A 21,158-nucleotide genomic window follows, 5' to 3' on the forward strand; every position below is an offset into this window, starting at 1 on the left:
CCCAGCCAGCCCTCCCATCCTCCCTCCTCCTGGGCAGGCCCTAGCAGTGGGGCAGGGCCGGGGCGGCGGGACCGGGAAGGAACTGAGACCACGAGTATTCCAACGGGTTTATTCTTACACACGGCACCATACAGAGCAGCACAGGTCACTGGGCCGGGCCCGCCCCTTACAAAAGAGCAAGGACATGAGATACTGGAGATACCGAGGGCGTGAAGAGCGCACAGCCCAGGGGGCTGGGGCGTAAGAGAAGGGAAGGGGCTAGGAGAGGTGGACGGTGCGGCTGAGGGACGGCCGGGAGCACAGGGCACGACAACCGGGGAGAGCAAAGTCCAGAAGCGAGCGGGCAGCGGCCCGTCTGCGGCACAGACACCACACGGCACGTTGCGCCGAGCACATCGGCGTGGCCCGAGGGGCACAGTGGATGGAGAGAGAGAGGAGAGAGGCCAGAAGAGGCCCTGTGCCCCTGCCAGGCTCCTGGGGCAGAGCCCGCCCGGAGGCCGATCCTAGGAAATGGGAGGCCAAGAGAGGGGAAGGCAAGCGCGGCGTGGCTGCGGCGTCCGGAGCGGAGCAGGAACGGCAGAAGTCCATGCAGGAAGGAGCAGAGGAGGGGAGGGGCGGGGAAGCTCCCCCAGGAGCAGCTGGGCCGGGGGGGCGCTCGGACGCCCCCGCCCTCTGGGCCTCGTCGCGCTGGCTGGCGCCGGGCGTGGGGCCGAGCTCCCATCTTCTCCATGCAGCGAGCCTGGCGCAGCGCGTCCAGCCGGGCCGGGTCCCCGGCAGCCCCCAGCCGCGGGCTCCGGTGTTCCTAGCCTTCCCTGGGGGTGGGGGTTAGTTACAAAGGTTCCTGTGGGTCTCTGGAGTGGGGAGCACGGCGGCCGCTTCTCATCTGAGAGCAGTCCCAGGGCCCGGCCCGCCTCCGACCCCGCACAGGGGGTATGTCCAGAGGTGCTGTGTGTCACCACCTGGTCTTCTAATTTGGAAGGAGTTGGAAAGGCCTTTTTGTTGATGAAAAGTTGGAAACAGTGGCACATATCTGCAAATATCGAAAGAATAAAGATTTTGGCAAGTTATACTCAAGCCCCGCACAAGTCGGTCAGCACTGGTGAGGGCAGAGACCCAGGTGCCTGGGGAGAGGCGGCAGCGGGATGAAGAGGAGGAGGAGGAGGTGGTGGAGGAGGAGGAGGCGGAGGCGGAGGCGGCGGCGGTGGCAGTGGCAGTGGCAGTGGCAGTGGCAGTGGCAGTGGCGGGCCGGTCAGTCCATCTCAGTGGGGACTGTTCTCCACTCTGAGCCCCACTTCCCTCCTGTTCTCCCAGGCTGCCAGGAGCCATGGGCACAGGGAAGAGGCAAAGGACTGCAGCTGCAGCGCGGGGGGAGCACAGTCAAGGGAGCAGGGAGAGCCGGGCTGAGGGCCGCCGCCAGCAGCTCCACTGTCAGCACCTGCCCCGGGCCTCTCCTTGGCGCCACAGCCTCTGCCCCTTCGGCCCAGGGAGCAGAAAGGTGGATGGGCCTGCTGCCACCGGGTCCCCAGACAGAAGAGCTGGTCGTGGGGAGTGGGGTGCAGCCTGTCCCAGCCAGGCTGGTGAGCAGAGAGGCTCCAACCACCAGAGGATCCCTGGGAGCCCCAAGGGGCACCCCCCCGGACGGGAACCAGGGCAAGAGTGGCAACAAAACGAGTACATGACGTCATGGGGGAGTGGGGACGCCAGCAGCCACGTCCAGCAGGAGAGTCACAAGGGCACCAGCCACAGAACGGGCGTGGCTCTGCTGGGGAGGACGATGAGGGCGAGGGGGTGGCCCCAGCAGCGACGATGAGAAAGGGAGGTCCTGAGATGCACCTCTAGAGACGGACATGTCTTGAGGCTGCCTCGGGGACAATGGCGCAAGTGAGGTCACCATGGAAACAATGGAAAGAAAAAATAAGGTCGCCACAGTGACGATGGAGAGAATGAAAAGGCCCGGAGGGACGGCTGCGCCGAGGACGCGGCGGGGCGGGCAGGCGGAGGGAGCACGGTGGAGCAGGCAGCAGAGCACAGGGTGGGGAGCACAAAGATGCCGGCGAGGAGGCTGTGGGCCGGGCACCGGCGGCGGAGGGAGGAGAGCGTGCCCTGGGGTGTTGCAGGACTAGCAGCAGAGGAAGGTGGGAGGTGAACGATGGGGTGGAGGAAGCGGGTGACTAAGGCAGAATGTCAGGGAGCAGGTGCCAACGGCATGGACGGCGGTCACCGCAGACATAGGCCCACGGGCTCTACAGCGTCAGCAGCAGCAGCAGGAGGTGTGGGCACAAGCAAGCAGCCCAGGGCACTGTGTCTCAGTGGGTGTGAACAGAAGCGAGGAGCTGTGAGTCCAGGCAGGGGCGTGGGGGGTGGGGGGACACACAGCACAGCTGTCAGCAGGAAGAGGGTCAGTCAGCGTGTACGGGACAGGGAGGGAGCGCGGCAGGCACAGGGTGGACAGAGGCAGGCAGACTGGGCAGGGATGTGCTGGGCGGGCGGAGGCGAGAATGAATGAGCGAGGCCTGGGGAGCACTGGCTCTGTCTGGGTAGGGTTCCTGAGAGCCTGGCTGGGGCCTGACCTGGTGGGCTGGACACAGGGCTGAGTTGACAGCCAAGCCCTGACGCTCAGAAAGAGGCCCATGGAGTGACGCAGAAGGACAGGGCAAGCTCCTGGGAGTCCATCCGGGCAGCTCACCCACCTGCGTCTGACCCAAGACTCCCGGAATGGTCCAGCCAAGTCCCAGCTGGAGAGTGAGTATTGGGGGATGGGTACTGCGTGTCAGATGCTGCGTGTGGAGAGACAGCAGGCTCGGGACACCTAAGAGCTGATGGGCTGGGCCCCTCGCAGCAGAAGGCACCTGGGACCCTGGGGATGAGGTCTGTTGGAGGGGGAGACAGAGGAGGAGCCTGTGGGGGGACAGGCAGGGACTCAGGAGATGGCGGCCTTCAGAAAGACACCTAAGACTTTGTGAGGGTGACTGCAGGAGCAGGTGGGACAGGTGGGAGATGGAAAGAACAGGCACTTGGACCAGGAAGCCTGGGCCCTGTCCTAGCTCTGCCAGCTAATGCTTTGTGCAGCCTTGGGCAAACAACCTTTGGGCCTTGGTTCACAACTGCGGAATCAAAGGGGTTGCAGAGTTAAAGCAGATGCGTCCAAAGATCCCTCAAGCTGGCCAGGAAGCCCTAAGGGGTCAGGTAGGAGGGTGAGAGTGTGCAGCCAGGAGAAGGGTCTGTGTGGATATGCTGAGGGCAGCCCTCTGGGCTCAGAGGAACCATCTGGAAGAGTCTGGGTGCAGACAGCAGCACCAGCAAGGAGCCGACGGAGGCGGCGCGTGTCTGCGTGGATGGAGACGGCAGGTGGCATCACTCTGACTTGGGGCTGCAGGCGCTCTTGCCTGCTCCCTCCTGGCCAGGGGCCGGGGGCTGGGGGCTCAGCCCTGCCTGTTCGGTGAAGGCCACCGGGCAGGCGGGAGGGGCGGGCACGTACCGTGAAGATGTTGGAACGCCGCTTGGACTGCTTGCGGATGGGTGTGGGGGTGGAGGAGGCAGCGATGGTCTCGATGCGCAGCTCCCGCTGGCTGGTGCTTGGGGTGGAGGGGACTGAGGACGAGTAGTCGCTGAAGGCGCTGCTGCCGCCATTCGTGGCCTAAGGACAGAGAGGGCTGCTGAGGGTGGCTCTGGGTGGGGCTCAGGGGAGGGCGGCAGGTGGGAGTTGGGAATCCTGCGGTCCGGAGACCTGGCCTGGGGCTCACGGGGCAGCAGAGGGACCACCAGCTCCTAAGGATGGTGCCAAGGACAAAGGCAGCATGGCCTGGAGGCCAGCAGGAGCCAGGCATCACCACACCAGGCTGCCCGACTAGGGCCCCAGCAGAGGCCACTCTGTGCCAATCAGGGAGCAGAATCAGAGGCAATGACTAGCAGGTTGGAGTCAGTGACAGAGGCTGGAAGAGAACAAACTGTGGAGTCTGGCTCACAGGGGTGTGACATGAGGTGACAGATCACCCCGGATGAGCTGAGTCAGTGACAGGTATCAAGGAGGCCAGGAAAGCTTGGGGAGCAGGTGGAGGATGAGGCTTACTTCTAGGCAGTGTGTGTGATAGGGTGAGGGACACAGGGGTCCCGAGGGAGAGAGCAGAACCCCTAAGACTGCCACCAGAGGAAGAGGAGATCAGGGAGCGAGATGGCAAAGGACCGTTGGATGCAGACAGCGAGCGCACGGCAGTGTCTACTCCCGACTCTCAAAATACGGACAGCATAACAAGGCCTGCCCCATTAGGTGATCACTAAGTAGGATCGGCCCTGCCCTAGCAGCCTCCTCAAATCCCAACCTGGACAAAAAGAGCAAGACACCTGAGCCGCCGCCCCTCGACAGTCAGGATCCCCGCAGGCAGGGCCCACATGCACCGCTGAAGTCCGCAGCCAAGGCGGGGTTGCACAGAGACAGTGAAGAAAGACCTATCGTTCCTCTTTTCTTCCACGTGGGAATGCTCACAAGGGAATCCCTGATGCGTTCTAAAGCGCTAAAGGGAGGGCTCTCCAGCAAAGCCCTAGGCTGTCATCAGGAAGCTGGGGGGCTGGGGGGACCTTGGAAAGACAACAGCCCTTGGCAGAAGTAAAAGAGAGGCTGTCAGCCTGACCACTCTATCACGCACATCTGTGAAGGCCCAGGGCTCTCCGCAGAGCAGGGGACCGAGGGCGCGGATGCAGCTACGGGAGCAACAAACAGCCACGCAGTAGGCCCAGGACGTAGGCAGGTGTCCACGTGGTATGACGGGAGGAACACTGGCGGGGCCTGACCCAGAACACCCCACTGCCTCACACCATGGGTCCTTGTGGGGTAAGCACTGCCCTTCTAAATGCAAACACTGAGAGAAGGGCCAGCAGGTGAGGAGGGGGGTGGGCCTGCAACGGTCTGCCCAGGGCTGGCCCCCGGCAGGCCTCCAGGAACTCCGCCATGCCTCCGGAGTACGGCTCCACGGAAGCGGGTACTGAGGCTGCTCTAACGTGCCTGACCAGAGTGGATGTGTGGGCTGCCTGAGCTCACAGGGCTGCAGGGTGAGAATGGCGTTGAGCAGGGATGGGAAACTAGCAGGAAGGCAGTCACCACTGGGTACAGATGAGGCCAGGCCAGGCCAGTCGTGCAGGCTAAGGGAACTTGAGCCAGTGCTTTCAAACCATCTGCAAGGCGGGAGACCAGACGAGGTGGGGACACGCAGGCAGACAAACAGTATGGAGAGGCAGGGCCGCAGCGGGCGGGGCGAGCGTTTGGTGGGAGGCGGGGAGGCTGGCCGCACCTGGTTGATGTGCACGGCCGGGATGGAGGCGGCGGACACTGCCGAGTGGCTGGGGGAGTTGGGCAGTGACTTGCAGGGCCCGATGGCCAGCTGCTGCTTCTTCCGCAAGGCCACTACCTTCTGGGCCACTGCAGGGGACAGCAGAGTCAATTACCCCTCTGGGGAGAAGGGAGAAGCCCAGCTCAGAGCCGCCCCCCCCGGAGCCTGCCTGACCCCCACTCTGGGGGAGCTGTCCCGGGCGACGAGTTACCGTCCTGGAAGACGCGCTCCACGTTGAGTCCGTAAGTGGCGCACGTCTCATAGTAGGTGCAGCGCTTCAAGTCTGTGGACAGCTTGCGGGCCCTGCTGTCGTCAATAACCCGCGGGTTCGCGGCACTGATGGCGTCTGTTGGAGGCAGGAGGGCGGGGATTGACTCAGTTGGCTGAGAAGCTGGGGCCGTAGAGGGGGACAGCCATTTGGTCAGAGGGTGGGTGGGTGGGCAAAGAGCCCAGGCAACGGACAACACGGAGCACGAGAATACGGGTGTCTGGGCCGCAGTCCAGCTCTGCCACCGACTCACTGAGTGGAAACGAGCCAGCCACTATGTTTATTCATCTCCAAAAACGTGGACTCGACCATCATACGAATGGCAGGATCTAGCTGGGGAGGACCCAGAGGGTATGGAGCAGGGAGGAGGTGCCCATTCTGGGGTGATGCGAAAGGGCTGGTTCAGCGTCCGGAGGGGCTGAGAAGCCGGGCTTCCTCACACCTGCCCACCTGGGGACCCAGAGCCCCCACGACCCCCTGCAGGCCCGCTCACCCTGTGTGCCCACCAGCACCATGGGCACCTCGCTGGCGTTGCGGAAGCTGCAGAGCCGCAGGAAGTAGTTATACACCGTCTGGAAGCTGATTTCATCCTCCAGGCTGAACACAAATACCACCGCGTCCACCCAGGCAGCAAACTAGGAGGGACCGAGCAGAATTACCACGCTCACCTGGTTCATGGGCCAACTTCGTACCCCTCTCCCCACACAGGCAACCTGGCCCAGTCCAAACTGAGAACCTCGAGAAAGGGGTGCCACGGGCCAGAGCTGGGGCAGGAGCATCACCTGGAGCTCAGGGGGGCCTCCTTCATCTCGGATCAGCAGCAGGTAACTCTGGCCATCCACCACAATCTCCTTCTTAAACCGACCCCCTAGGACAGAGTGCATGGTCAGGCCCAGAACCAGAAGAAAGAGCCCACGGGGGCCAAACAGCTTCCAACGGAGGAGACAGGAGGACTGAGAAAGACCAGGGACTGGAGCCCCCTGCACAGACAGGGGGAAGGAGACAGGGGCAGAGCACAGCCTCAGAGCCCAGGCCGACCCGCAACGCTCACCTTCAGGGGACTCCTCCTGCACATAGGTCCCCGTCAGATAGCGGTGCACCAGGGCCGACTTGCCACTAGACAGGTTCCCCACAATGCCCTGCACGAGAGGAAGACGTGAGAGCAGTGGTCAGAGGGCAGGAGGGAGGACACGGGGCAGGAGAGGCGAATGTATTAGGAGGGAGAAGGGCCAGCGCCGAGGGTGCACGGGAAAGAAACTGGGAAGCAGGGGGCCACAGAGAGAAGCCAAGCTTCCAGAAGGAGGGGACTGGAAGCAGGGGAAACAACGCCGGCCCACCACTCCAGCCCGCATCCCGCCCCTGGCCCTCGGGCTGCCTGGGCCTCCCATGGGCCTCACTCACCACTTTAAGCTCCGGCACAGAACGGCTCAGGGTCCATTCCTGGCTGTTCACAAAGGAGTCTGCGGGAGAGAAGGCCGCCCGTCAGGACTGGGAAGACACACACACCTCTGCTATCCACCACCAGTGGCCTCCTGCACTGCCTCTCCTTAGGCCAAGGCCAGAAAACAACCCTCACCCCTGGCTCCCTAGGGAGCAGCAGGAAATGCAGGGATGTGGCAGCAGGGATGACAGTTCTCAGTCACCCTGGCCTGGACCTGGGTCCCTCCTCTTACTGCTCCAGCAAGGTGAGCAGTTCCCACCTTGAGCCACACCCAGCCTGGTGCCCCCAGCCTGGTGACAGGCCACTCCAGTAGGTCTCAGCCAGACCCAAGCTGGGCTAAGGGGCAGCCTCTGCAGCGAGTAGGAACAGCTCACTCTCGCAGGGTTGGGCCACCCACCACATTCCTGGCCGGGTGAAGAGGGAGGAGCCCTTACCTGGCCCTGTTCCGTGAGAGGCAGGTCCAACAGGGAGCTACCTACCCTGCCCGCCCCGCCCCGACTGGCCCTTCTCCCCAGGCTCCTCTTGGCAGGAGGCCACCACCCTTCCTTTCCCATAGACCCGCCTCCGGGGAGCCTCCCTTCCAATCCATCCTCAGCTCCTGCCTGACTCGAGCTACCCAGGGCCCTGGGCGGCCGGCCCCGCTCTTTGTTATCCCCTAGGTTGTAATGGACATCCTCCAGCCAGCTCCAGGTGGCTGGGCTTGCTCCCCCTCCCCAGGCTGTCTCAAAGAGTAGTTACGACGGTCGGGTCCACAAGCAATCCTGAAACTCATCTGCAAAGGCAGTTAGACGTGAGGGCTTAAGCCCCACCTGGGAGCTAGAAATGCTGGGTTCTAGTCCCACCTAGAGCCACCTGGTTCAGAGTGAGTCTCCATCCTTCCCCACCCCAATTCCTCCTGTGCCAGAAGTGAGAAAGGGGCCCCTGCAACCTGGCCTTATTCCACCATGTTAGGGCCAGTGCGAGAGAGCACCGAGCAGCGGGCTGCCCTGCCTGGACACACTTGGAAGTCCTCTGCCACGGCCAAGTTCTCCAGACTCCCCAGCGACCCAAGAGCTGCCTGCGCTGATCTCACTTGGCCAGCCCCGGCTAGCCCCTGGCCCGCACGGCACGCCCACCTCTCGCAGGTAGGTTCCCGGTTTGTTCCCCACCCGCTCTCAACCCGGGACTCCAACCAGAGAGGACACAGGCCGGGTTCTCCCTCTTACCGCTCGGCGCGCCCAGGAGCCCGGGGGCCGCCGCTGCCCGGCGGCTCCACAGCGGCTCGGCGGGCGCCGGCGCGGGCGCAGGCTCCCTCCGGCGGAAGCGGCTGGTGAGCAGCCTCCAGAGGCTGGCGGCGGTGCGGGGGCGGCCGGGCTCGGGCCCGGTGCGAGGGGTCTCGGCGCCCAAAAGCAGGTCGCGGCGGCTGGGGAAGGCGCCCAGGGAGCTGGCGTCGCCGTCGCTGCGGGTGCGCGCCCGGGGCAGCAGCCCCGACTCGGCGCGCCGGATCTCCTGGCCGCGGCGCAGGCGGAAGCTGAAGCTCTTCCTCAGCGCCGACAGGCCGCGCCGGGGGCCCGGGGCCCCGCGTCCGCCGCCGCCGCCTCCACGCAGCACCTGCCAGCGCTGGCTGCTCCACAGCGAGGCGCCCCGCAGGAAGCCCGCGCTGCCCGCACGGCCCAGCCCCGCGCCCGCGCCCTCGGCCTCGGCCGCCAGTTCCAGGCGGTTCACCTCCAAGAACGTCATGCTGGTGGGCCGCGGCGCCTGGCTCCCTCGGAGCCGGCTGCGCCGGGCCGGCGCGGGGCTGGCCGCGGGACTGGGCGCCGGGCTGGGCGCGGCCGAGCCAGGGCGCCCTGAGGGCGCGGGCCCGGGAGCCGGCGGGCGGCCGTCGCTGGCGCCGCGGCGGCCGAGGCGCGGGCGCAGGAGGCCAAGCAGCAGGCTGCGGGCGCCGGCGGGCGGCGGCCCCGGGCCGCCCGAGCACACGCTCCGCGGCCGCGCCGGCTGCTCCTGCGCGGCGCACAGGGCGGCCTGCAGGGCGGAGGCGGCGCGGCCGGCCGGGGGGCCGTGCAGGTCCAGCGAGTCGCAGACGCTGAGGGCGCGGCGGCAGGCGGCGGGCCGCTCCCGGCTGCAGCTGTCCCCCGGCGGCCAGCCCCGCTCCATGCTCAGGGCCCGCGGGCGAGGGCCAGGCCCATGGCGAGGGGTGCGGGGCTGGGCCCGGGCCGGGGCCGCGGCCGGAGCGCACGGACCTCCGGCCTCTGGGCACCTGGTGTCGGCCAACCGAGTCCCTCAACGCCTCCACCTCGCAGCCGGCAAGCCCAGACCTGGAGAGGCCGGGAGCCAGCCCAGCACCGAGAGAGGCGGCAAGCCTGGCCTGGAACACCCAGGAACGGCGGCGGCAGGGGAGCCAGCCTGCTGGGGCAGCCCCCGAGCCCTCAGAAAACAGGAAATTCCAGCCCAGGGCTCCTCCTCGGTTGGGGCAGGTAGGTGAGGAGCTGTCATTAAGAGCAGGCGAAATAAATAACAGTCCTCAACACACCACACACTGGGCTCCGTTTTGGAGAGAAGCGGCCCATTAGCTCTTTCTCCAGGGAAGAACCAGAAGGGGATCCACCAGGGTCGAAATCAGTGAAAAAAAAAAAAAAAAAAGCCTAAACCATGAGTCAGGAGGCAAGTCATGTGCTGATTCTGGGCCTCAGTCTCCTTATCTGTAAAACAGGAAGCCTGAATGAGGCGATCCTGTCTTAGCTTTTGGCTCAGACATTCTGGGGTCGATAAACTTGCAAATCCGAGGTGCTGGATGTTTCACTCAGCTCTTCTGTTAATGACCAAGGCTGTCTTCTTCTCTGGAGATTATAAAATCATCCGGACTAGGTTAAGTGTTGTCCTGCCCCAGGGCAGCGGAAAATCGAAAGATAGCTTCTGGACCTGAACCGTACAGTTCTGGTCGAGTGACTCACTTCTGAGTCCCTGAAGTCTCCAGTCTCCTCCAGCACACTGGTTCTCACCTCCTGTCCAGAGGCGTCCAGAGGTCGGCTGGCCAAACAGAGGTGAAGCTTCAGACTGCTGTACTGGTTGGCCTGATGATCATTCCAAGCCCTTTGAATTTCATGACTGTGGGCTGCACCAGACACTCATTAAATGCAGGGCTCACCCCAGGACGGGGACAGGGGGGTGGGTGTTTGCCGTGCTGTGCTCTCCACTGCATTTTAAACATCAGTCCTCTCCGGAGGCCCTGGAGCCCAGCCAATTTACCATAATCCACAAGGACTACACGCAGATCAGGAGAAACCAGTTTAGGTAGTGGCGAGAAAGAGGGGGCTTGCATTTCCTCTAAAGACGTAACACTCCCAGGTTTCCACCCGCAGTCCAACCCAACTCCAATGTCCCTGTCCCTCTCAGCTGTAGAATTCCACGGTCCTGGTCAGAAGCAAAGTACAAGATAAAAGCGGCACATTCCTGAGGGGGCTGGGGTAGGGGAATGCCTGAAGAAGGCAGGGCCTCTCCATCCTAGGTGTTCCCATGGAACGCAGGGCTGGAAACTCCCAAGTCCCGGGCTGGATCTCCTGGGCCTGGAGAGGCCCCGGGGGTGATTTTGAATTTTCCTGGGACTAGTTATTAACAGTGATGAGGATGGCTTCCTCCTCTCCAGGATGTGTATTTCCCATATAATAGATGGTTCTGCAGAAAAGCCTTTCCCAGGGTCCTTCAGGCGTGGAGACAAGAATGCAACCCAGGACTCCTGACTCACATTCTCAAGTTTAAGTCTCCCACACTCAACTTCCCTATCTTCATATCTGTCTGTCTGTCCTCCCTCACACCCCCTCCCCTGAAGAGTCAAGCTGCTCATTCCAAACCTTCCCTCCCAGCCAATGAAAATGCAAGCACAGGACAGCAGCTATCAGAGATGTGTGGGGACAGAGGGGGGACAAGGGACAAGGTGCCCAACAGAGAATGGGCTGCTTTAGAACCCAACTGGCTACCTCAGGGGGAGAGGAGCAGGATGGGACAGGAGAGAAAAAGGTCCCCAGTTACACACACACACACACACACACACACACACACACACACACACACACACACACACACACACGCTCCAGGAAGGCAGGCAGCAGTGCCTAGTGCAGGAGGTGAAAGAACACCTTCATTCTCAGAGGACACACCAGCTCCTGGCTCCCACTGCACCTGCAGAATCAGTCCAGGCAAAATGCTCAGCCCAGGTCAATCCCCAAACCTGGAATGGCTTCCTCCTCCTCATCTGACCACCTCCTTCTTCTTGGAAGCCTTTCCTGACTTGCGGAAATGAGACACAAAAGGGCATCTGCCTACACGTGGATGTCCCAGGACATCAAGCCAGTCAAAGACCCCAGAGAGATCAGTGCAGGCAGAAACCACTCTTCCTTGTTGGCATCAGCCCCCGGTCAGGGACAAGGTCTCTGTGTTCTGTCTGACAAGATTTACCCCACAGAGATGTGGCAAACAGCTCACTCCTCACAGCCCAAAGGAAATGAAGACAGTCCTTCAAAGCTTCAGGCTGGGATCACATAAACTGTAGAGAAATTCCATAAAACTAGCCCTTGTGTCAGTTCTCTGTTTCTTAATGTCATCAGAAACAGCAGGCTGAATCAGTTGTGCAGGGCTGAGACTCCATGGAAATTCCTAGAGGAATTAAAGTTGCAACCTCTCAGGATTCCCAGTGTGCATTCTGGGTGAGGGTGTTCATGCTTTCCTCGAGGCTGGGTGCACAGGGGCTGAGTACTGAGCAGCCCCTTCTGCTCTGAGTGCGGGCAGATCAGAAAAGCCGACTTTAGACGGACCCACAGCCAGGTGAGCTGGACCAGCTACTCAGACCTGAGAGAAGAAGGCCCCTGTGTGTGCAACCGTGGCCAGGGGGTGGCGGGGATGCAGTACTAGACTCGGTGTGGCTGGAGAAAAAGAGAAAGACCCCTGCGAGGGGGTGACCTGTGAGGCGCTGCACAGAAATAGCGCACTGGTGGGAGGAAGTGGAAGGGCGGCCTCGGTCCCAGGAATCCCACAGAATCTCGTACCTAGTCTCTGCTCAAATATTTGCTGGGTGACCCACTGATAAGTGTGGAGGCGTGCCCAGCTGAGGCCACGCAGCCACAGAGAGCCTGTGGATGTCCTTCTCAGAGACCAGGAAGGGCTAGCTTTCTGCTCAAAGTCAGAGTTTGCAGCTTCTTCCAGTGGCTGGAGTGGTCCCAGAGCCACATGGCCCTCCCACACCAGTCGGGATCTTCTTGCCCACAAGGTGGCAGCAAAACATCTTCATGCAGCCAAGGGGCCGCCAGCTGTTTGGCGACGAAGGCGGTGGGGACCTCAGCAGTGGCCCAAGGCGGGTGGCCACACGGGTTAGCCAAGGCCCTCGACCACTGCGTGGAGGGAGGTGGTGAGTGCCACACCCCAAGGTGCCCAAGGCCAGCTGGTCTCTAGCAAGCTCGGTCCTCTCTGCAGAGGCCTCCAGGTTGGGGATCAGGGAGTCCATGGAGACACCGGGCTGCCTCCCCAGCAACCCGCTGCTCACACCCATACGCTGGGACAGGCCTCTTTATGGGTCTCCAGAGTCATCAACCCAGACCACTCTAGGCACAGCTGTCACACATTCATCTAACACGCATCCCTCTCGAATATTCTCCTGGTGTGTTTAATGCTCCCCCGCTAGAACTCAGCCGGGCACCCAGGAGGTGTGTGATAATTCTGTGAATGAATGAACATCTTTGCTGAGCATGAGCTGCACGCTCCAGCTTTTGCTCCCCTTGTGGGCAGGGAGGCAGGCTTATGAGAGATGGTCCCCGGCTGGGACAGTCTGTTGAGATAAATCACAGCCAAAATCAGACCCCCAGTCAAGAGGCATCGGGGGTGGGGGGGGTTGTGCACTGGCAAGACACATGCTCTGGAGAACTGGGTTCAAATTCAGCCTCTGGCATCTGTGTGTCAGTCAAGTCACCTTAACCTCACCGGGTCTCAGGTTTTAGTCTGAACTAGGGATAATCCCACCTTTTCTGTTGTTTGCTATGAAGACCAGAGATGTGATTGTGGAGGGACTAACACGGTGCCTGGTACACAGCAGGTGATTAATAAAAGGAGCCGTTACTACAGGGCAGGAGAGAGCCACACTGGACACAGGGATGACTTAGCCCAGCACCAGTTTTCTTCAAATCGGAAGTCTAGCTGGACACCTCGGCGGTTCCAAGTCAGCTCAGGCCTGTGGATTACAGTCCTCCATCTCTTCTCCAAGAGGCCGAAGCGGCAGCCCTCAGAGATCCCGGAGGCCCTTCTGGATCACGCCTTTCTCTGAAAATCTGATGAAAGCTGTTATGGGCTAAACTGGGTTCCCCCAGATTCCTATTTTGAAGTCCTAACCCCCAGTACCTTAGAATGTGACCTTATTTGGAAATGGAGTGGTTGCAAATGTAATTAGCTAAGATGAAGTCACCCTGGATAGGGTGGGCCCCCATTCCCATATGACTGCTGTCCTTATAAAAGAGGGAAGTTTGGACAGAGACAGTCACGCACAGAGGGAGAACAGGGAAACGACGGCCATCTACAAACTGAGGAGAGACACTGAACAGATCCTCCCCAGCACCTTCAGAGGGACCTAAAAAACATACAAAAGCTACAGACTCATGGGGTGGGCTTCTGGGGCCCAGCGGGGTGACCACACAGAAGTGCGCAGCCCCCTCCAGGACCCTCCCAGGGCTGCTCAGAAGAGCTGGGAATTCTGCTCCCACCTCCCAAGTTCAGGTGACAGATGCTCCCCGCTGTGGCTGCGTTCCCCTCCCCTCCATGGAAAAACTGAGAGGATCAAAGACCACCCTCTGTGGGGCTCAGAGTCATCCCAGCCTGGAAATGGCCCTTTTAGCACCAAACTAGCTACTCAGTAGTAGTTTCTTTGCTTTTCTTCCTGTCCACAAACTCTGAAGTTCCATGAGCTAAAAATCCGCTTCCTCCAATCCCGTGGGCTCCTAAAATGCATTCAGCTGGTGGCTCTTCTTTCCTTATCAGCAGTATCAACACTCTAATGAGGGTTTGCTTTCATCTTATTTTCACAAATGTGAACTATCTTAATAAAGGGAAGACGCAACACAGTATTCAAATAACTGCACCGTGTTTGCTCCAAGGTGGAGGAGCTACAGACACTGAGCGGCTGCTGCCAGCGGCGCCCCACGCGGGACTCCAGTACAGTAAGTTCAGGACCTCGAGGAAAGGGCCGCTGAGGGTCAATGAACACTATTCAAAAAGTGACTCAGGTAGTTTGAAACTCTAATGGATAAAAATTTAAAAGCATCTGAATTGCCATTACAGATACTGAAAGCATGGAGGGAGCCGCCAGGGACTGGGGTCTATGCTGAGACCCAGGGCTCTGCCCCCCACCCCCAGCCAAGGCCAAGGCTGTCCGTTGCCCCCAGCATCCAACACACATGCTCAGACCCCAGGAGGCTTCAAGATAGGCTCCCCATCAAAGGAAGCCATAGGCCTCCCATTGGGCCAGGCAAGTTGACACCAATACGGCCTGGATGTGGAAGCCACCTGCCTCCACCAGACCAGACCAGCAGGAGTCATCGGTCAACACGCAGCCCATGCCGGCTGCCACCCCAAGCCCTCCCGGACCTTCTGGCCTCCTCTCATCGTCCCCAGCTCATCTTGTGTCTGCTATAGATGCTAATATCTAACCTCCCAGGCACATGAAGGACACGGACACCTGCCCCTGCGGCTCAGAGACAGCCTCCAGCCAGCCCCTTGAACAACAGAGCCACTTTGGTGCCCTGAACACCCAAGACGGGCCACAGGGAACACCACTGGTCACCCAATAACGACCACATATTGAAAATGACAGGCTCCACTGAGCACCTCACACATACTGACCCATTTAACCCTCAACACCCCTCTGAGAAAGGTACTGTCAATCTCCCCATTTTGCAGATGAGGAATCTGAGGTGCAGGGCCAAGTAACTTGCCCAAGGTCACAGCTGGCAGGTGGCTGCAGCTGGCATTCAACCCAGGCCATCTGTCTGGCCCCCAGCCCTGGGGCCCCCCAACCTGGTGAGATACCTGCTGACACAGGAGTTCATCTTGCAGGCAGCCCCCACCTCTATCTTCCTTTTCTCCTGCCCTGGTACCCACAGCAGGGTGGCCCAGTCTTGCCCCCCACCCAGCAGGGGAACCTCCTTTCCAAAAGACCCACAAGGCTCCTCCTCACCCATCTTCCGAACTCCTGACCCCAACTCCCGCTCTCCCAGCCCTGGATCAGTGTGAGGGGCTGGTACAGGTTCAAGAACTACCCTTCTCAGCACAGATGGTATTTAGAAAGGAGAAGCAACCTCCACAGGCAAAAGTGGAGCTCTCAAGAGCTGGCGGGCCCTGGGCACACCTCCCATTCACATCCTGTGGACAGAGCAGAGAGGGGCCAGGCCTGCAGGTCAGACCACCCTCCTGAAGTGAAGGCCCTTCCCTCCCCTGGGTGACCACCATCTTCCTGGGCCCTTCAGGTAGCCCACAACACCTGACAAATTTCCTACTGCAAGACATGCCCTCCCCACCTGCCCTGCAGGGACTCCACGGCCAGCCTCTGCCCACACCCCAGGGGTAAGTGCCCAAGCGCTGCCCGGGCCACACGCAGGTCGTGGGGCAGGGACAGCCAGCTGAGCTCCCTGGGGCATAGGGCTACCCTCCCCCAACTAGACAGCAGGTTCATGGTTTTCTGTTAAACACCAACCAAGTGTTCCCGGCCCCACCAGTCTTCCCGCATCACAGAGTAACTGGCAGTGACAATTAGAGCCTCAGAGTGTCTGGCAGTTGGGTTTCAGGCTTTCCTCTTAATTTTACTCGCATCAGTCTTCAGCCTGATGACTCACTGCCCCACCAGCTCGTCAGCGCCCAGGCTTGGGACCCAGAGCCACGTCATCACATCAGGGAACCCTGTGATTGCGTGGGGACCCATGGGAAGACGCCTCAGAGGGAGTTCTAGAGGCTGCTGGGCCAGGTGAACCGCGGCCTCCCCACAGGGCCCTTTGCAGCAAGAAGAGAAGAGTGTGGAGCTCAAAGCTAGGTGCAGAGCTGCGGGGCTACCAGAGGCCCCTGGCAGGACCCTCCCCAGATGGCAAAGGTCCCTAGTCTGTCAGCAGCAAATGTGCAGCTGGGACAACACACAGGGCAGAGGCAGAGGGGGTCCCTACAAACCATCTTTGCAAACGCCCATCCACGCCGGGAGACCCCACACGGGCAGGTCTCCTCACCTTCCCCTCCCAGCACTTTACCTGTGCACCTCTGAGCACCTGCCTCACTCCATCCATCTCCTCCCTAAGGCCTGGGACCTCAGGCACCAGCCCCTGCCCCAACCACACAGAGGGGCTCGGGGCCAGGGCAGCCAGGGGCACCCACCAGCCACGGAGTCTGCGTGGAGCTGTGCTGGGCTATGGGAATGGAGGAGGCAGGACATAATTTTCAACAAGTCTCCTTGGATTTAAAGGACTGAGAAAGATCAATAGGTTCACTACATAAAAATAAAGTCCTGAACGATTAAAAAAAATATAAAAAGCCTAGGAGAAATACAACTAAAGATAAATCAACACCTGGAAAAAAATCTGGCCATGCTAATGGGTTAACATCACTATTACATACAAAGTGCACAGATGTCACTTAGAAAAATAAAATATTAACACAAGTAAAGAAAGTACAAATGGCCAATTCACTTAGAAATCACTCTCATTTGGGACACAAAGAAACAGAAATTAAAAATGAAGTTCCACTTCTCACCTACCAGAGCTCTAACGTGACATCTGTGTCCATGATGACCCGTGCCAGCAAGGACGTGTGTACCACCCCCGCCCCAAGCAGCTCAGCCCTGCGCGCCATGGGGGAGAGAGCCCTTTCTTTGTACTAAAGCCACAGGCACTCCTACAGAGACCATCTGATGTGCACACAAAGATTTACACCCAAGGAAGTCCAGCACTTCCCCAAAACTGAAAGCAACCAGAGTGTCCACGAACACAGAAACAAGGGAGTAAGTGACCAGGTGTGTCTCCAGATGGCGGGACATCACGCAGCCATTTAAAATAACATCTGCAGAGACTTGTTTACTTAGCATGGCAGCAACATTTAATGACCTCTTTTTTTTTTCAAAAGACACAAAATTGTACATAACATGGACCTATGTAAAAATGCAGGGAAAAAGGAACGTATCAAAATGAGGACAGTGGCTGAGATGGTTAGGACTCTCGGTGATTTTTTTTTCTGCAAAATGCATAGTTCACCCTGTTTCCTATAATGTTTGTAGAGAGTACACTAGTTTTGTCAACAGAAACAGAAACAGAAGAAACAGAAGATGTTCTACCTGGGGATGAGGGCTGAGTGAGGAAAGAATTGGATTGCCAGAAAAACGGGTGGCTTTGTGCCCTCCTGGCTGAACCCCTAGCCCCCAAAAGCACCCCCCACTCAAGACTGAACACCTGCAGCCTCTCTGGGTCACCACACAGCCTGACGGGGGCTCACGACAGCTTTTTCACTCCAGCTCTGGGTGGGACACAAAAGAAGAAAGTGAGCTGTGACTAGTATGATAAATGTACCCTTTGCCCGTCTTTTTATAATTTTATTTTGGGGCATAAAAGCACATTTAACAAATGAACTTGTATGTAAAACAGAAACAGACTCACAGACATAGAATACAGACTTGTGGTTGCCGGGGGGAGGAGGGTGGGAAGGGATAAACAAGGAGTTTGAGATTTGCAGGTACTGACTGGTATATATAAAATAGATAAACAAGTTTATACTGTATAGCACAGGGAAATATATTCAATATCTTGTAGTAGCTTATGGTGAAAATATGAAAATATATATTCATGTATGACTGAAAGAATTGTGCTGTACACCAGTAACTGACACATTAAACTGACTATACCTCAATAAAAATTTTTTTTAATAATATAAATAAATAAATGCACATTTACAACACGCTCAGGAGGCTGCTCTTGGTCCTCTGTTCCTCCTTCACGTGGAAGCTTCCAGAATGAGTGTCCACTCCCCCCACCACCTCAAGAGGACTCAGCCTCTAACATTTCACCACAGCACACAGCCTGGTCAGCAAGAACAGCTGCCTGTGGAATTCCCTGGCAGCCATCCCCGGCCCAGGGGTCCAGGCCTCGCTTACGCTTACAGCTTCATAGTATTTCGCAGACATATGTTCCATCCATCACCCAGCCATTCCCCTACAGAGGGGCATTCGGCTTGCCTTTTTTTTTTAAACCTCTACCAGCAAGGCTGTAATCAACACCTGTGTATCTATGTGTTTTCTTTCCATAGGATATATGCCCCCAAGTAGGACAGCTGAGTTCAAAGAAAAATATGAATTTTTCATGTCTATGGATAATGCCTGACTACTTTTCCAAATAGGAGGCGGCAGTTCTTCCCTCCATCCCCTCACCAGCAACGTATGAGAACGCCCATGCCGCCACTCACCAGCATCACACACTGTTATCAGTTCACTTCCTGCTACTGAATGGAGGGAACCCAGTACCTTGCTCTTCTCGCATTTCCCTGATTACTTGGGAGGAGAAGCATCTTTTCACGGTCATCGACAATTTGCATTTCCTCTTCTCTGAATTGTCTGTCTGGTCCTATCCTTTGCCCATCTGTCTTTAGGGTTTTAAAAAGTTTTTTCTTAACAATTTAGAGGAACTCTTTGGATAACAGGCATCTTAACCATTTATCTGGCATATGTACAAGGCAAGCAAATTCTCCAACTCTATTCTACAAAAATGTAATTAAGTCTGTTAATTTTGTAATTGATTGTAACATCTGAACAATAATAACAACAAAAATCCGTGAGCCAAGAGTGACACTAAAAAAAGGGTGAGGGGGCTCTTCTTGACAGAATACCAGCTGAGACTTGCAGAAGGGATGTCCTGATGACAAAATCATCACCTGGCAACCCCAACAGAAGAGATTCAGGCAAGATCACTGATGCACTGAAAACCACTGAGCGAAAGTTGCTAGGAGCAGTTTATTTCCAAGGTGTGGAAGTCTCACCCCAGAGATTACTTATGAATCACAAAGACGGAGGAAATGGACCTTCAGGATTTAGGAGATGATAGTGATCTCCTTAACATCACTAACAGCAGGGCCTGATGCAACACAGTAGGAGGTATTCCTGTCAAAAGGGTTTAACCTGGGTCTCATCAAGCCCTTGGACTTCACTTCAGGTCACAGGCAGTCAGGGGGATAGAGGAACAAGTTAAATAATGCCAAGCAGCCGCAGCACCGAATCAGAGCACAACCTTCTACAAGAAATCTCTCCCAGACTCTGCAAGAGTCTGTGTGATGGGAAAAGCATCACAATGGATCCTCATCGCGATAGATCCTGTGCATCCTGATCCCATGCTGATTTAGAAAAAAACAAAAAGGTTATATAAGACACAGGGGTAGGGGGAACTGAGGAAACTTTGTTATGGACTAACTATTCAATAATGTTTGAGAATTCTCGCGCATTTTCTCAGGTGTGACACTGGTATTATGTTACATAGAAAGAACATGCCTGTTCATACGAAATGCCTGCGAAATGCCTGGTGCAGCGATGGGGGAGGGAGCCATCATATCTATAACTACTGACCATCATCGCTACCCAAAAAAGGTGTGTGTGTGAGAGACAGAGGGAAAGTAAATGGGGTAAATGTTAACTCGGAATCTTTCAAGGTGGTCATTATTCAAAATAAAAGGCTCAGGGGAAAAAAATCTATCAGTCTTTCTCTCTATAAATTCTGGGTTTCCTGTCTGGCTTAAAAGGATCCCTCTTATCCCAAGATTAGACAATGTTCTTCTTTTTAAAAAATTTTTAATTGAAGTGTTAGGCAGTTAGAAATGAGCACCGGGCAAGGGGAGAGGAAGGGGGAGGGAGCAACCCAGAAAATAACAGTATGCCTGCGCTCAGGATAAGGGGCTTCAAATTTTTTTTTACTTTGTCTAAATAAAGGGCAGCAAAGAAGCCGGCTAGAATCAAATGCTGTGGCTGTGCAGTAGGCAGAAGGACCTGGCTTCACTTGACCCAATGCTCATTATAATGTAATTATCATTGCAGTTTGAGCCCCCTCCTGTAGGTTTCTCTGTGTGCCTCATGGGTAAAAACAGGCACAAAAGGGGTGGGCGGGCCAGAGCACAAGGAACTAGAGCCGTCAGTCAGCCTGAGCACTCAAGGAACATAAGCTGTCAATCAATCAATCAATCAATCATGAAGGCGCCCTCTAAGCCAGGCTATAAGAACAGGAAAAACAAAGGCGCGGTGCCATCTTTCCTCTCTTGGGTTGGCCGGCCCCCAGTTCTCGGGGGTGTATTACATTTCACTACCTTTTTACTTTACTAATAAAATCTTCTGTTTATATCACGCTTTCCGTCTCTCACTAAAAATTCATTTTTTTTTTTTAGCTGACGAAGAACTCCTCCCTGTGATAGAAGTATAGTCGATTTACAATCTTGTGTTAGTTTCTGGTGTGCAGCATAGTGATTCACCTATATATGTATATATATATTCCTTTTCATATTCTTTTTCAATATGGGTTATTATAAGGCATTGAATATAGCTCCCTATACTATATAGTCTGACCTTGTGGTTTATTAGACAATATTATTTTAGTTTTCTCCTGTATTTTTAAAAGTCTTGTCTTTTTCATGGTGGAGCAGCACAGCCCAGAACACAGGCTGAGACCAGACTTCCTGGGTTCAAGTCCTGCCTCTGTCCTTAGGAGGCGTGCCACTGTGGGCAGATCCCCTTACATCTCCATATCTCAGTTTCCTTATCTGCAAGATGGGTATGACACCACCCCAAGAATTACGAGCAAGCATGGAGAGCAGAGCCTGGCACACGAGATGCACAAACAAAAAGCTATCCTCTCTAGTTCTGTGCTTTCTGAGACACCAGATCTGATTCTGCCACCCTGAGTTCAGAACCCGGCAGCTCCCCAGCACCCGCAGCCAGAGCTGTCAATCTTGCAACATTTACAGCACAAAGTGCTGGAGTGTGGGGTGGCACGTTTGAATAGTTTAAAAACACACTACGCCAGCAATTTTCATAATAAAATCACTACTCCAGTAAAACACTGTCTCGCGGTGCCTATCAAAGCAGCCAGGCCCGCCGCAGTGTTCCTCCCCG

At 57.2% G+C, this 21,158-nt stretch overlaps 1 protein-coding gene across 8 annotated transcripts in view; it reads right to left on the reverse strand.

Moving 5' to 3' along the window:
• AGAP3 (ArfGAP with GTPase domain, ankyrin repeat and PH domain 3) overlaps nt 1-21,158 on the reverse strand; it is a 54,051-nt gene that overhangs the window by 20,155 nt on the left and 12,738 nt on the right. For 2 of the 8 annotated variants that reach the window (XM_074366759.1, XM_074366756.1), the window contains exons 1-8: nt 8,239-9,270; nt 6,994-7,052; nt 6,644-6,731; nt 6,375-6,460; nt 6,086-6,227; nt 5,536-5,670; nt 5,286-5,413; nt 3,479-3,637 (exon numbers count right to left, since the gene is read on the reverse strand). In XM_074366759.1, the coding sequence (XP_074222860.1) occupies nt 3,479-3,637; nt 5,286-5,413; nt 5,536-5,670; nt 6,086-6,227; nt 6,375-6,460; nt 6,644-6,731; nt 6,994-7,052; nt 8,239-9,166 (1,725 nt within the window). In that variant the 5' untranslated portion in view covers nt 9,167-9,270. Of the gene's footprint in view, nt 1-93; nt 1,031-3,478; nt 3,638-5,285; nt 5,414-5,535; nt 5,671-6,085; nt 6,228-6,374; nt 6,461-6,643; nt 6,732-6,993; nt 7,053-8,238; nt 9,284-21,158 lie in introns of those variants that run through there. The other 6 variants (XM_074366760.1, XM_074366761.1, XM_074366762.1 and 3 more) reach the window with 5 other exon arrangements.

The sequence above is a fragment of the Camelus bactrianus genome, chromosome 7 (assembly GCF_048773025.1).
Source record: "Camelus bactrianus isolate YW-2024 breed Bactrian camel chromosome 7, ASM4877302v1, whole genome shotgun sequence".
Taxonomy (NCBI): domain Eukaryota; kingdom Metazoa; phylum Chordata; class Mammalia; order Artiodactyla; family Camelidae; genus Camelus; species Camelus bactrianus.